The sequence below is a fragment of the Varanus komodoensis genome, unplaced genomic scaffold, assembly GCF_004798865.1.
Source record: "Varanus komodoensis strain SLA01 unplaced genomic scaffold, ASM479886v1 scaffold35, whole genome shotgun sequence".
Taxonomy (NCBI): Eukaryota; Metazoa; Chordata; class Lepidosauria; order Squamata; family Varanidae; genus Varanus; species Varanus komodoensis.
This window is the reverse complement of record NW_025335856.1, coordinates 4,156,495-4,169,784: the sequence shown is the minus strand read 5'-3', so window position 1 is coordinate 4,169,784 and position 13,290 is coordinate 4,156,495. Positions and strand designations below refer to the sequence as shown.

Sequence of the window (13,290 nt, the reverse complement as noted above, 5' to 3'; positions counted from 1 at the left end):
AAGACCAGAGCAAGCACAACATTTTCCTGGGCTAAAAGATTTCTGTTAGAAAAGCAACTTTTTCAGCGATAGAGTAGTCCACCAGGACAGACAGGAAGCAGATTAAACTCTGCATTAATGTGGACTGAATAATAGAGACAACTGGGAGAATTAAGTGTGAAGGACTGACAGGTAAGTATTTTCTCTCACACACTTTTGTTAACAAAGCAAGCAGGAGAAGTTGCCCATCAGTCAAACCAAGCTGACCTGTTCTCTTCCACACATTTCAAAATCATATCACATTCCAGAAAGGCACCCCAAGGTCTTCTGACAGGTAATACAGCAATAGCATGGGTAAAATCCAATTAGTAATTGCCTCCTGGCTGCATAAGGACAGTTCCACTTCCATCAACCTATATATCTGAATAAACCATCCTCACAGAGTTTACTCACACTTTATCAGCTTCACAACCTCCAAATGGTTTGAATGTGTAACCAGAGTCCCATTCACCTAGGAAAAGATAGCTGTGTCAATGCTGTTTTGTCACTTTAAGTAAACAACATTTTAAGTCTCCTATTTTATTTATTTATTTATTTATTTATTTATTTATTTATTTATTTATTTATTTATTTATTTATTTATTTATTTATTTATTTATTTATTTATTTATTTGGAACACTTATATGCCGCCCCATTCGCAAAAGCCTCAGGGTGGCTTCCAATACAAATAAATAGCTATACAAATACATAAAAATCTGGAGACATCCCGGCATAAATATAAAATCAATAAATAAATTCAACAATTAAAATAATTTTTAAATAAAAAGGTCTATACTACAAAGAGCTTCCAAATAGCCTGAAGTGCCTGATCCTGCCTAATTTTGGAAGCTAAGCAGGGTCAGGCCTCACTGAAATCTGGATGGGTATCTTAAATATTGTGACCTGCCCAGAGACCTTTGGCTATGGGTGGTACATAAATGTAAGGAAAGAAAAAGAAACTGATTTCACTTCTACCATGTCTTTAAGAAGGAAAAAAAATCTGCTTTATTATCTTGCTGCATGAGAATGTTCTGCAAAATCTACAAGTGTAGGCAATTGGTACCTTCCAGATGCTTTGAACCACAATTCCCATCAGCCACAGCAAGCAGGAGAAATGGTCAGGAAGTGCAGGAATCATAGTCCAAAACCTCTGGACATTACATTGTCTACCTGGCCTAACAAATCTTGCCACAAATTTTCTTCACAGTGAACACCTTTCGGGTCTTGTGCTATTTTACAGCCAAATTGTTTGCTCACTATGCTAAATGAGTACCATTTGATCAAGTGAAATTAATTTGACTGCAGAGCCATTGCACAGCTCTGTCTTCCAGTGCGCACACTCACTCAGACATGTGCACACCTACATACTGCACTGAAGGCCCTTCTCGCAGACTTGAAATTGAAGCCTTGTGTAATTTATATCAGCTTACAAAGCAAGGTTATGAAACTAGAGTGCTTTCAAAAAAAAAAAAGCATCTGGCAACACATGGCTCTTGCATACTGCCAATTCTAAATATAGAAAAAACATGGTGCTTCAAATGTTCCTGAGCGGGAGCTGTGGGCAAAACAGTGATGCAGTGCGGAGAGCCGCTTGACGAATCCCTGTCTCTCTCCAGCATCGATCGACTCTTCCAAGAACCCCAAGTGTTCTTACCTTGATGATTCGGTCACCAGTTTGAACCCCAGCCCGCATGGCTGCTCCATCTAAAGGGGAGAATTCAGCAGAATGTTTCCAGCCGTTTTCTACTCTGGTGGCCCAATAAAACACACCTTTCCTTTCAGGATAGGTAGCGGCCACACTCCACCAAGCACTACGTGAGGCATCCGCACAGGACGAGTGCGGATCAGCCACTGCACGCCACACCAGTCCCTCAGCGGTCACGATCGATGCCACAGGGAGGCAACCGCGAGACCAACATGGGCCACAAAGTCAACACTGCTCGATTGCATAAAAAGAAAAGGGAGATTTGCCTGTCCGTTCACCAGGCTTCTGATTCTGAGCTAACACACGAAGGCGGCCACCCTGTAACCACTCACTTGCACTCACTGAAAACAGTAAGACTTACTCTAAGCAGTTAAGCACAGAATTACACGGCAGAGCTATCGGGTGGGGAGATGCACCAATATTCTTCCTTCCACGTTAGAGAAGCGAGACCTCTGCCTAGTGCTATTTCAAGAGTCTACAGAGACCGTAAGATTCTAGGAAATGAATATGATTCACAATGCAAATAGAATCAAAATAGTATAAAAATAACTAACTTCCTCCACAGCACAATGATGCAGCACTTCTGTCAACTGCAGGTTTGGACCCGAATGGTTCTCCCACTATGTAGTCTGTTCTCATGCATGTCTGTGATGGTGGCACCAAGTACAAATGCTGGACTGCTCTTCCTTCCTGTGATACTTAGCTTTTTAAGAGGTTCATATACTTGAATATGATACCCAAACGGCATGATCTATGTGCAGCCCAGCCTTAATATTACCACCACCACTAGTGCTGCTGCAGTGACATCTTGCATTTATATGCTGCTTTCCTCCGCTAGCATGGAACTCAAGGTTTTCCTTCTTTCCATTTGGTCCTCACACCAACAACCCTGTGGGGTAGGTTAGGCTGAGAGGCAGTGACTGACCCAACATCACCCAGTGAACCCCATGGTTTAGTGGGAACTGGAACCCAGATATCCAGGGTCTCAAGTCCAGCACTTTCAACCACCCCACCAGAATCTCCCTTAGTGCATTAGATTGAGCATTACCCGTAACATACAACAGAAAAAATGTGTCCATTGTACACAGAAATACGCCGCCAAGAGTGCAGCTCAATGGCAGCTCCCTGCAGCAAACGTTTACAGTGCAAGACATGTAAAAACAAACACATTTATGTCTCACACTTTGAAGACGCATGCTAAATACGCCTGTTGCACATGTGCCAGCTAAAACTGGGATTTGTGAGATGGCCCTGAGCAAGCCCACTTACCTTCCTTGACAGACTGCACAAACACCGGGTTGTCGCCACTGACTGTCAACCCAAATCCATTTTCATCCCTCTGGATAATAACACACCGCTGAACAAGACCTATGCAGGGAAAGAGGGAAAAGGCAAAGAGACACTGGTGTAGGCGGACGACCACAACCTTATCTGCTAAAAGATATTCATATGGATTGTAAGCTGTGCGCAAAGGATAAAAGAAGGCGGAAATGGGAAGCCCACATCGGCGAGACAAGAAAACCAACAACAGGCCAGAAGCATGGAGATCACTACACAGGTTGACAATGCTTGCAACACGGGTCACATGACTCAGAGATAAGGCAATGAGAGGCATTTGCTGTATTTTAATTTAACAGAACCCCTGAAAACATAAAGCAATTAAATCAACCCAAACAGATGTGCTGTAGTACCCACATTTACTGTAGAACTGCCCTTTTGGTGTAGCACATACGTGTTTACAACCCGTTATATGCAGTCTTAGCTTTCGCAGTTCATGCATTTAAAGAACAGCACCTCACAACCGGAGAAATGACTGCCAATAAACTACTAGAATGGTTCTGGAATGGGTGTTCATTGCATTTTCTACAAAGTCATTTTCCAAACAGAAATAATTTGGTCAAACATGACAGGCTGTACATAAGCCTGTTAAATCCACATTGTACCAAAGGTTACAAAAGTTGCTAAGCTGCACATTTTAAATTGCACTGTTTCCAGGTGGGTTGCTGGTGAGGAGACTTCGTGGCAAGCATGGGGAGAAGCGGCCAGCTCCTCAGCAAATGGGCTTCTACCATATGGGCTGGCAGAGGAGGGCCAGGCCGCCCCCTCTCCGCTCTACCATTCACTCACTTTCAGGGAATTTCTGGCCATCAATGGAGAGCAGGCAAATGGTTGAATGAAAGGCTTGTACTGAATACACATGCTTTTGGCAGGCACACCTTTTTAAAAATCCTTTCAGGCACCCATAGCTGACTGTAGAACTCCAGCCACAGTGGATGCAATGCCACTCATTCAAGATCATTAAGTATTATACATAGAAACACAGAAACAGAGCGAGTCAGAAGGGGCCTCCTGGGCCATCTAGTCTCACCGCTGGCTCCACTCACGACATGCCCACCATGGGCATGTATAGCCTATCCTATACCATAAGCTTCAGTCAGAAGCGAACAGCATCCACCAAGTAGCATTAAGATTTTGCCTCGTATAAAACTCTTTATTTTATTTTTTTTTTCCTTCCTGGTCTCTTTTAAGTATCCTTGTCAGCCAGCATATTATCCCTTGCTATTTGGAGCTTTTCTTTTAAATGTTGGTATACATTTAGGAACTGCCAAATAAACAAGCCTCATGACTGGTCCAGGGCAGAAACATTTCTTTTAACATGAAAGGTTCTGATTGTTTCAGATAATTAGCCAAGTGGCTTGAAGTGCAAGTCATGTAACAATAAAGCACTATTAAGGCATCTATCCAAACTTCACAATGGTATTTTCAATCAATTCCACTGGCTATTTATAGAACAGGTGACAAGTGAAACAACTTCTAATTAATTCAAGCTGCAAGCAAAAACAAAGCTCAGTCTGGTGCAGCAACATCTCATCAGAACTTTAGCATTCTAGGCATATCACAGTAGCACAGCTCATATACTCTCTGTAGCACTCAGACAGTTTGATCAAGCAGGTATGATAGGAAATCCACACCGTTGTTATAGTGTTGTCATTGCCCCAAGAAGCGAACTGTATGGGTTTGCCATTGTACATTTGTGAGCTGGCTCCCACGAGCTCTGATTCAAGTTTAACTGGAGTAATAATATACATTGGTGCAAAAGCCACCCAACAGAGAACCGGCCAAGAGTGGCATTCCCTTCACGAATGGCAAACAGCAGTGGCAGCATATCCCCCCTTACTTTGCATGAATAAACACCCCTGAGCCTCACTACAAAATATGATGCTGAAGGGTGGAATGTGAAAAAGGGAACAAATACATTTTTAAAAATCCCAGTTTATTTTAAACTTGCCTGACCGACTTGTGGGTTTTACTGCTAAGACCTTAGTTAATCTGCCCAGCAAAGCCTCTCCTGATTTCAAGTCCCAGCATTCTGTTTCAGAGGTTAGGCATCTTAATTTCCTATGGAAGCTTGTTCTAATGCCTCTCCCAGAATTGTCACTGTGTGGATATTTTTCTACAGGCCACTCCTTTGTTTGTGGCACCTGGTACTGAACTCATGCACAGTATTTCAGAAAACTTCAGAGAATCTACAGGGAGTGGAGAAAAAGTATCATCCTGCAGCAAGTCTCCAGTTTGGCCCTGCTATTACAGCGATCGAGTGATGCTATTTTTATTGAAGCAAATCAGCCGGAAATTTCCAATAGTGCTTTCTGCTCCCCTTTGTACTTGCCAAATATCTCAAGGATATAGGAAGGCCTAAAGCAACTGAAAAGGGAGAACTCAAAATACTCCTTTAATCTCTAGTTGGACCAAGTGAAGTATCAGGATAGTCATTAGATTTATATCCCACTTTTTTCTTACAATGAACTCAAAGCCGCTTACATCCTCCTCCTCCTCTTGCTCTCTTATTCCCACAACAACAACCCACTGAGGAAGAGTAGGCTGAAAGCCCTGGCCGAGCGGGGACTAGCACCCAGGTCACCTGAGCTCTAGCCCCATGCTCTTAATCACTACACCACAATGACGCTCCATTTTTAGTTTTTTAGGTAGGCAAATGAATTTATCATGTGGCCAGGAGCTCCTAGTTTGGCCCCATACTATCTAGCAGGATACAACAGTTTGCAAAGCTGCCATAAAGTTATAATAGTTTGGAGGTGGTGGGGAGAATGAGCCTCATTCCCCAGACTAACCTGAAGTGTCCAAGCCTTCCTGCTACTTCCTCCAATTTTTCTAAGGAACCTGATTTCAGTATTCCTTCCTAGGAGCACTGAAATGATAAAAGGCTTCAGAAAGAGACTTTAGAAGACACAGAGATAAAGGCACTATATTCTCAAGCTATATTCACAAGCTCATTGTGTTTTAGAGCACTTTCTTCAGAATATAAAAAGAAAAAAAGGTTTAGTCTTTATTGGCTGAACATACATTTGAGAAGCTGGCAGTATTTAAGGGGAAAAGGATGGAAAACTGCTCTTATAACTTCCAGGATGTCAAAATCTCATTTACATCTGCTTTCATAAGCAATCAAAGACTTTCTACTTGTTGAAATTCCTGTTTGGAATGTGAAACAACACTTTCTTCAAAAAAGGTAGCTGCCACACCTCTAATCACTTTTTGCCACTTCAAGATATTTCCTCCCTAAAGTCCAAGGGCAAGCAAAAAGACTGCAGTCATCAGCAATATAAAGCGCGGCATTCTCTGCTTGCAGGCTCTTAAATAGCTTGTCTCATCCAAAGCAAATACTGCAAACTTTTCCACACAGATTTCAGCACCAGTCAGATAAGGGGGAGGGATGAGGGAGCCAGCAAAGCAAAAGACCACTGGAAAGGAAGGAGGAATGGAACCCACACAGCTAAATCCTAACAGTAGACAGAGCTTCAGAGGGAAGTCTGAGAGGAAGCAAAAAGACCTGCGTTTAGGAAGTCATGTTTGATTACACATACATGGAACACCAGGGCACCGTACAGACAGAGGAAGCAAACTATAGATAAATTCCAGCAGGCACACAGCACATTTCCTGTAATCAAGACAGATTAGTTACTTCACAGCATCGTTTATGGGATTTCCCAACAGCAGCCTAGGCAAGAGTTCCTACTACTGAGGACAAAACTAGACCAATATCCAATATAACTACAATCGCTATTTCTTCAAAATGTCAATATATAATCTTCGTTCTGGTTATACAAACAAGTTGCAGGAGAGGGAAACCCAGATGGGATTCTAAGTCAATAAAACCAGTGTGTATGTGTGTGTGAGAGAGGTCTCTTCCGCAGGTTCTGCCTTCATCACTCTGATTGCTACTTAAATCTGTCATCTTGAAAATGTCCCAAGCCCTGGAAAGTTTGCAAGCACCATATTCTCAATACGCAGTAAGAGAATTCCATCAAGTCTTGGAAGACTTGATACCTGTTCTATTCAACAAAGCATTTCAATAAGAATTACTGTATAGGATGAAAGAATTAATACCTACACCAGTGAAAGATTAAGGCCAAGAACAGGCCTTCTCTGTTTCCTCCCTTTCATGTCCCATGGATTTCCAGAGAATCCATGAGTTTTCTCCTCCAAAATATACTGAAGGCTATAAACTGCAGGAACAAATCTACGGCTATCTCATTTTGAAAAGACTTCCAGGGCTTCTAACAAAGTAAGCGAGCTGGGGTCCACATTACACTAAACTACAGAGGGTTGTCAGCCATCAGTGGGTGCAAGGTGGCTGAAGCATGATGTCCAACCCAGCTCGGCTTTTTCTGCAGTGAGTTGCTTTTCACAACATGCCACTGAAAAAACCCATAGGTTCTTGTAGGGATGTTTAGAGTGGCTTGCTCTCAGAGTAGTCAGTCATGACAGCCAGACCTGGTAACCACTTTAGCATGACAACGTCAATGGGGAGAGAGCCACGTCGCAAGAGCAGTGAAGAGCCTCCCTGGACACTCCTTGCAATCTCGCCAATGCTGCCACCGTCCACCCTTCACCTCCGGTGTCAAAGTTGCCAGGGTCAACCGACTTACTGAAACGGCACTGACACTTCCAATGTTCCCATCAAGTTGGCACCCCATCATCATCGCCATGACCTTAAAAATGGTGCAAATTGCTCTTTGTCCTACACAAGGATTGCGGAGCATAGCAAGGCCCATTGTCCTATTTTATTGACATGTTTCATTGGCTGTTAAATGAGAAGAGCAGCAATCAGCTCCACATGTTCCCACAGTCACGAGGTCTGCAGCATAAGCTCTGTGCTTCTCCACCCATTTCAGAATCCACTGTCAAAGGGAAGACCAATGTGAATGGAGGGTTTGACAGCTGGCATTTCAACATATTATAAGATAGTTTGACAAGTGGCATTCCTAAAAATCTAGGGGTCATTTCAATGTTCCTGAATACTGATTTTTTTGGGGGGCGTACTCTTGGATACTGGGATTATAAGGATTCAAGAAGGGATTCCCACAAAGGCAGCTGGGCTATGAATTAGGAGAGGGTGGGAAGACTGAAGGGGAAAAGAAATCACCCCATACCACCATATATCCCGTCATCTTTCAGGATTGATGTGGGCTGCTCTGCAAACAAACCTACAGTGGTTTATTCTCAGGGTGGCTTCTCATGATGGGCAAGCCATGTAGCCAGTGACTACCATCTGAAAGTTCTGTACAACCATAGCCTAAGCAGCTAAATAAGTTTGTGGAGCTGGAACAGAGGTGTATGTCCTATAGTACATTTTGTGTTCCTTTAAAAAGAATGGCTTATGGTTTGGAAAAATCCAGGAAAAGCACTAGGAATTCTGATGTGCGAGAATCTGAATATTTTAGACTTCCCAACATAAGCTAAACTCCTTCATTTGCAGGATAGATACCTGCTGACCGGAAATTTAGGCAACCACCTTACTAGGGAACCTTATATAATTCACTGGCTCAATGTTTGTATCTATACAGCCACCCTTCGAGGATGGAAGACAATGCAGAAAACGTCCAACATTTGCTAGATTCTGGTTAGTATCCATCAGCAAGCTTGCACATTTAAGCCACATAAAAAGCTCAGTCCTTTCCCCTGCTACACAGCCAGCCATGCATGGCAGGTAAAGGGCAGAGGCCTTGGGCACACAGGAAACTGCACGAAGCACACTGAACAGAGGCAGAAGGCTGCAGCGGATGCTTCAGCTTACCATATGTTTCGGATCTACTCTCCTCTGAGCTACACTTTGTCTTCCTGGAGGAGCTATCTGCACGAAAGCAGGAGAAAAGGAGAAAAAGATATAGGAAAAATGGAGACCAACATGAAAGAAATTCATAAAAAAAACAAAAAAAAACAAGATGATTTGTATAATTGGGTTAATTCGTGCAAAACACAAACGAAGTATGAGCAAACACAGAGGTGATAACATTTGAAATCAGAACATGAATACCAGAGGCTTGGACTACATAAATAACTCTGCACTGTAGGGTTCTAGTAAGGAAGAAACAGGTACCATAATCAAGTTCCCTCTTTTCTACACAAATAGTGAAGATATTCTATGTATGATCATCATATAGTCCCTACTCTGGAAAGCACCATGTACACTGATGGCACCCTATGATATCAGCTTCCAGCCACATTGGGGAATGACAGCAAGTCCTGAGCCTAGTCACTGGGGAAAGATATGTTTTCCAGCTCCCTGGAGAAGGCAGAAATCACATGTTTCATGGCTGTCCCAAAGAGACTGTTGTCACTACTTGGGGCACTGCAAATGGGAATGTATGCATTCACGGCTACAATATAATAGATCTTTTTCCAGTGCCCCTTTAAAAATGTACATTTTCAAGCAATCAGAAACTGTAGCCCATTTTTTCCGTAACCAGCCCATCCCGTATCTCAGGGTATAGATAGGTACTACTTTGTAACCAGGCTGTGAGGCAGCTACTCAAAGATGGGGAAATTAAACACTGCCCGGCACGGATCATGGCCGAGTCTCCAAAGTTCAAGCCCAACCAGCTACCCCATGGGCCTCGCCTAGCTTGTGTTAGCCAAAGGGATGATATAACCATCCGGTGGAAGCACCACCATTTGGTCCTTTTCTATATTGATGCAACTCTGTGTATGACATTCTGCAGCCTTCAGAGTCAGCTCTCGCCACCTTGGGGAATAACAGACCGAACAGCAAGACGCACATACAGAAAGCGACACACCACATGGGGCCAATCGGCTCACCCGCAAGCCAGTCACACACTTAGCAGCACAGCGGTCACTGGGTTAGTAGGTTGGGGTGGGTGGAACCGTCACATGCAGACTAATTTCCAAGACAGCGTTAGACTCTGAATGCAACATAGATGGTCTACAAGTACAGGGAAAAAGAAAGAAAGTGAACAACCATGTCCAGTTAAAGCTGATCAATACACTAAATGCTTGTGTGTGGCCTCACTCAGAAAACTGAAAGGGATGGTCTTCAGTTCACAGAACCATGCACGGTTTGACATGTGATCCAGACACAAGTCTATCCTGAGGTAAAAACCAGTTTAATCTAGCCAAGTGTCCTGCTACTCTTGGTAGCCACCATTCGATTTTGGAAGGAAATGACAGAAAAGACCCATCCCAAAGGGAGCTTTCCAAATACTGGTATCTGAACAACCTTGTACTAAAAGGGAAAAAAGTAACTGAAGAAACTACAAAGAGAACCAGAAAAAAGGTTCATACAAATTTATGCAGGATGTGGCACAACAGAGCCCCAGCATCCCCTCATTTGCACTGTGCCACCTGCGCTGGGGGCTAGTCCATTATCTGCTCCTTAAGCATGGTGGAAATACGTACCTTCACGTCAGCATAATCCCCATGCAGCATGTAGTTGTCAGGTATGCCACCAAATCAGCACACCTGGCACCAGCATGCAAGAAGACTGCACTTCCTTTGCACAGCTGTGTCCTAATGACAAAAGATACCTGATCAGGTCTCTCAGCTGTTTCCAGAAAGCAGCCAGGGAAGACTCCAATTCTGAGAGGAGCATCAGAGCTGGGGGAGGCCCACCCCACACTGCCACTACGCCAATCAAAAATGCAGCCACAGGAGACTGCTATCAAATCAAGACAAAATGCTGGGAGATTCCAGTGTGCAGCACTTGTAATTTAGCCCTAAAGTGACCCCTCCCAGCAGGAGATGCATGGCCGATGCATTACCTAATACCCTTGTTTTTCTAAGCAAGCTTAAAAGAAAACAAAAACCACTAACTGTACAAGTTCAGATCTACACAACTGAACAGCACAACTGCAAAGATATGGTGCCACTCCACATGTACAAAAGAGCTATCTGAAAATATTGTGCATCAGGGTGAAAAAGAAGGCCAGCAATAGCATTTCCCAGCAGTAGCATCTGTGAAGAGAGTTAGGTGAGCTTTTTAAAAAAAATCTATATGCTGTTTGCCATGAAGCACTGGATAGCTGCGTGGTCAGTTAGGAGAATTCTACCTGTAGGGTCAAAGTCGTGGGCACTAAAGCAGCGCTCAACTTTCTGCTTCTTGTCTGCTGGAGACTCTCTGTTCAGAATGCTGCCATGCCTAAGTCAAACAAAAAGAAGCACATACTGAATGATCACACGATATCAACAAGGAGCACAGAACTGTAAACACCAAGTGACACTGCAGATCTACAAAATATGAGTGAGTCCTCACTGATATATCTGTGCTTGTTTTCATTGTTATCCAGTGTACCTAAGAGCTGTTCATATCTGCAGTGAATATTATTACAGGTTTCCAAACAATACAACTATGGCCTTACACAAAGTTGGACTTAAACTATTTTACTAACTTTGCAACATTTTAGCAGGCTTTGAAACTGAAAACCCCATTATATCAATGCTTTGGAAGAGATTGTGGAATCCACCAACTGCAGAGACCAACTTCTCCCTACATTTGCCTTCAAGTTTTTGTATTCTGAAACTCTTTGGAGCCATTTTGGTTAAGCAGGTGAGAGTTGACCAGTTGCCTTAGTCTTCCCATCTACCAAAAGGAAGGCTGGGAAAGCACTGATGAAGTGAATTGAACTACTTTTTCTATCTGGCACCACTACAGAACAATGTAACTATGAATCATCATGGGTAAACACTTACAGATGATAAATGAGTGTTTTTTCAAGGGTGAGGTTCATACCCTGTAACTCCCCAGTGTTGCTCTTGAATTTTCTGTGGTCGCAACTCTAGCTTTATACTATCATGTACTGGGCTCTCTAAATTTCTATGTGAGGCAGCAATCTGTCCAGACAAATGTCAGGCACACGTTTCAGCTGCTTCATCTAAAAGACAAGCCATCTTGGTCCCTGAAACCCTGGGTAGAGGCCAGAACTGCTAGCTGTAACCTTGACCTCATTTATCAGCGGTGAATGTTGGGATAAATGGGGAATCCCAGTGTTATTTTTATTATAATCGCATCCAAGTATTCAAGCCCTCAAGAACTCACCTTGTAGGTTTTTTAAGGGGAAACCTGAAAAAGCAAAAATAAGAAGATTAGTTTAGTATAAATAGTTGATTGATAAGTAAAAGCAACATGTCATTTAAATCCACAATGTTACTGTTAATTGATTATTACCTTTCTCTTTTTTATTATGGGTGCTGAAAAAGTGTTTCAGTATCATAGACTGAAACTCAAGAAATTGCTCTTGCTTTGCTTTGTGTTCCTGAGGTTACACAGGTTCAATTTGTTGCATATCTTCCCTAAATATATATTCTACAGTTTCTTAATGTATCTGCGAAAGAGTAATCACTTCTCCAGATTCTGTGTTCATTGTAGCACAATCACAGACACCCCTAAACATACGGAGACCTGAATCACAAAGATGCCAGCTTAACTGAATCACTCCTTTGGCACTGTTTCCAGCAACAAAAAAATACAGTGCATACTTAATTTATCACAGACTTTCAGCACATTTGTGTTTAATAAGAGTTATATTGTGACTTTAGCCATTTGAAGCAGCAATTAGAATGGTGTTTAAGCATTTGCTCCACACAGACTGATGGGCAAATCTTTTCATTTCTATACATCCACCAAAAGTTGTTTACACTATTATGGCACGCTCAAGTGATTTGACCTTAAAACTGATTAAGATGTCATTAATCAGCACCAACATTTGTAATAAGTCACTGATCCTAGATAGAGCACCAACCAGCAATGAGAGCAATTCTGTTCTGAGGACAACAGAGGTAAACACTCAAAAATTCTGGGATCAAGAAGTCCAAGTTCACCCCCCCCCCCTTAGCCCCCATCTTTCTTACATGTGAATGCCAGTTTCCAAACAATACCACATGCGTCAAGGAGAGAACTGTTCCATAGGAATTCTGGGATGGATTCCCGGAAGCCTGGGCTGCAAGCCAGCTTTCCTAGTCTTTCATTCTCTCCCTCTCTCCACCCCCCACCCTCCAAAGAGAAGGGGGAGAGAAGAGTAGTGGAAGCAGGCAAGCAATAGGTCATGATCACAGGAAAACTGCATATTTCTACATACTGTTACAGCATTAATTTAGCCTGCTCACTGAAAAGAAGATTCTACGAGTGTCCATTTCCTTTCTGTACCTTTTCTTTCTGCTTGTCTGTTGAATTTGGTCATCAGCTGCAGGGAACATTGGGTAACAACAGTCTTGCTCTGTGATTTCCACACTTGGTGGCAATGTTGATGTTCAATCC

At 42.8% G+C, this 13,290-nt stretch overlaps 1 protein-coding gene across 3 annotated transcripts in view; it reads right to left on the bottom strand.

Moving 5' to 3' along the window:
- ARHGEF12 (Rho guanine nucleotide exchange factor 12) overlaps nucleotides 1-13,290 on the bottom strand; it is an 81,188-nt gene that overhangs the window by 36,535 nt on the left and 31,363 nt on the right. For 2 of the 3 annotated variants that reach the window (XM_044439440.1, XM_044439439.1), the window contains 6 exons: nucleotides 12,073-12,096; nucleotides 11,087-11,175; nucleotides 8,818-8,874; nucleotides 2,994-3,092; nucleotides 1,674-1,723; nucleotides 433-490 (listed from right to left, as the gene is read on the bottom strand). In XM_044439440.1, the coding sequence (XP_044295375.1) occupies nucleotides 433-490; nucleotides 1,674-1,723; nucleotides 2,994-3,092; nucleotides 8,818-8,874; nucleotides 11,087-11,175; nucleotides 12,073-12,096 (377 nt within the window). The remainder of the gene's footprint in view (nucleotides 1-432; nucleotides 491-1,673; nucleotides 1,724-2,993; nucleotides 3,093-8,817; nucleotides 8,875-11,086; nucleotides 11,176-12,072; nucleotides 12,097-13,290) is intronic. The other variant, XM_044439441.1, reaches the window with a different exon arrangement.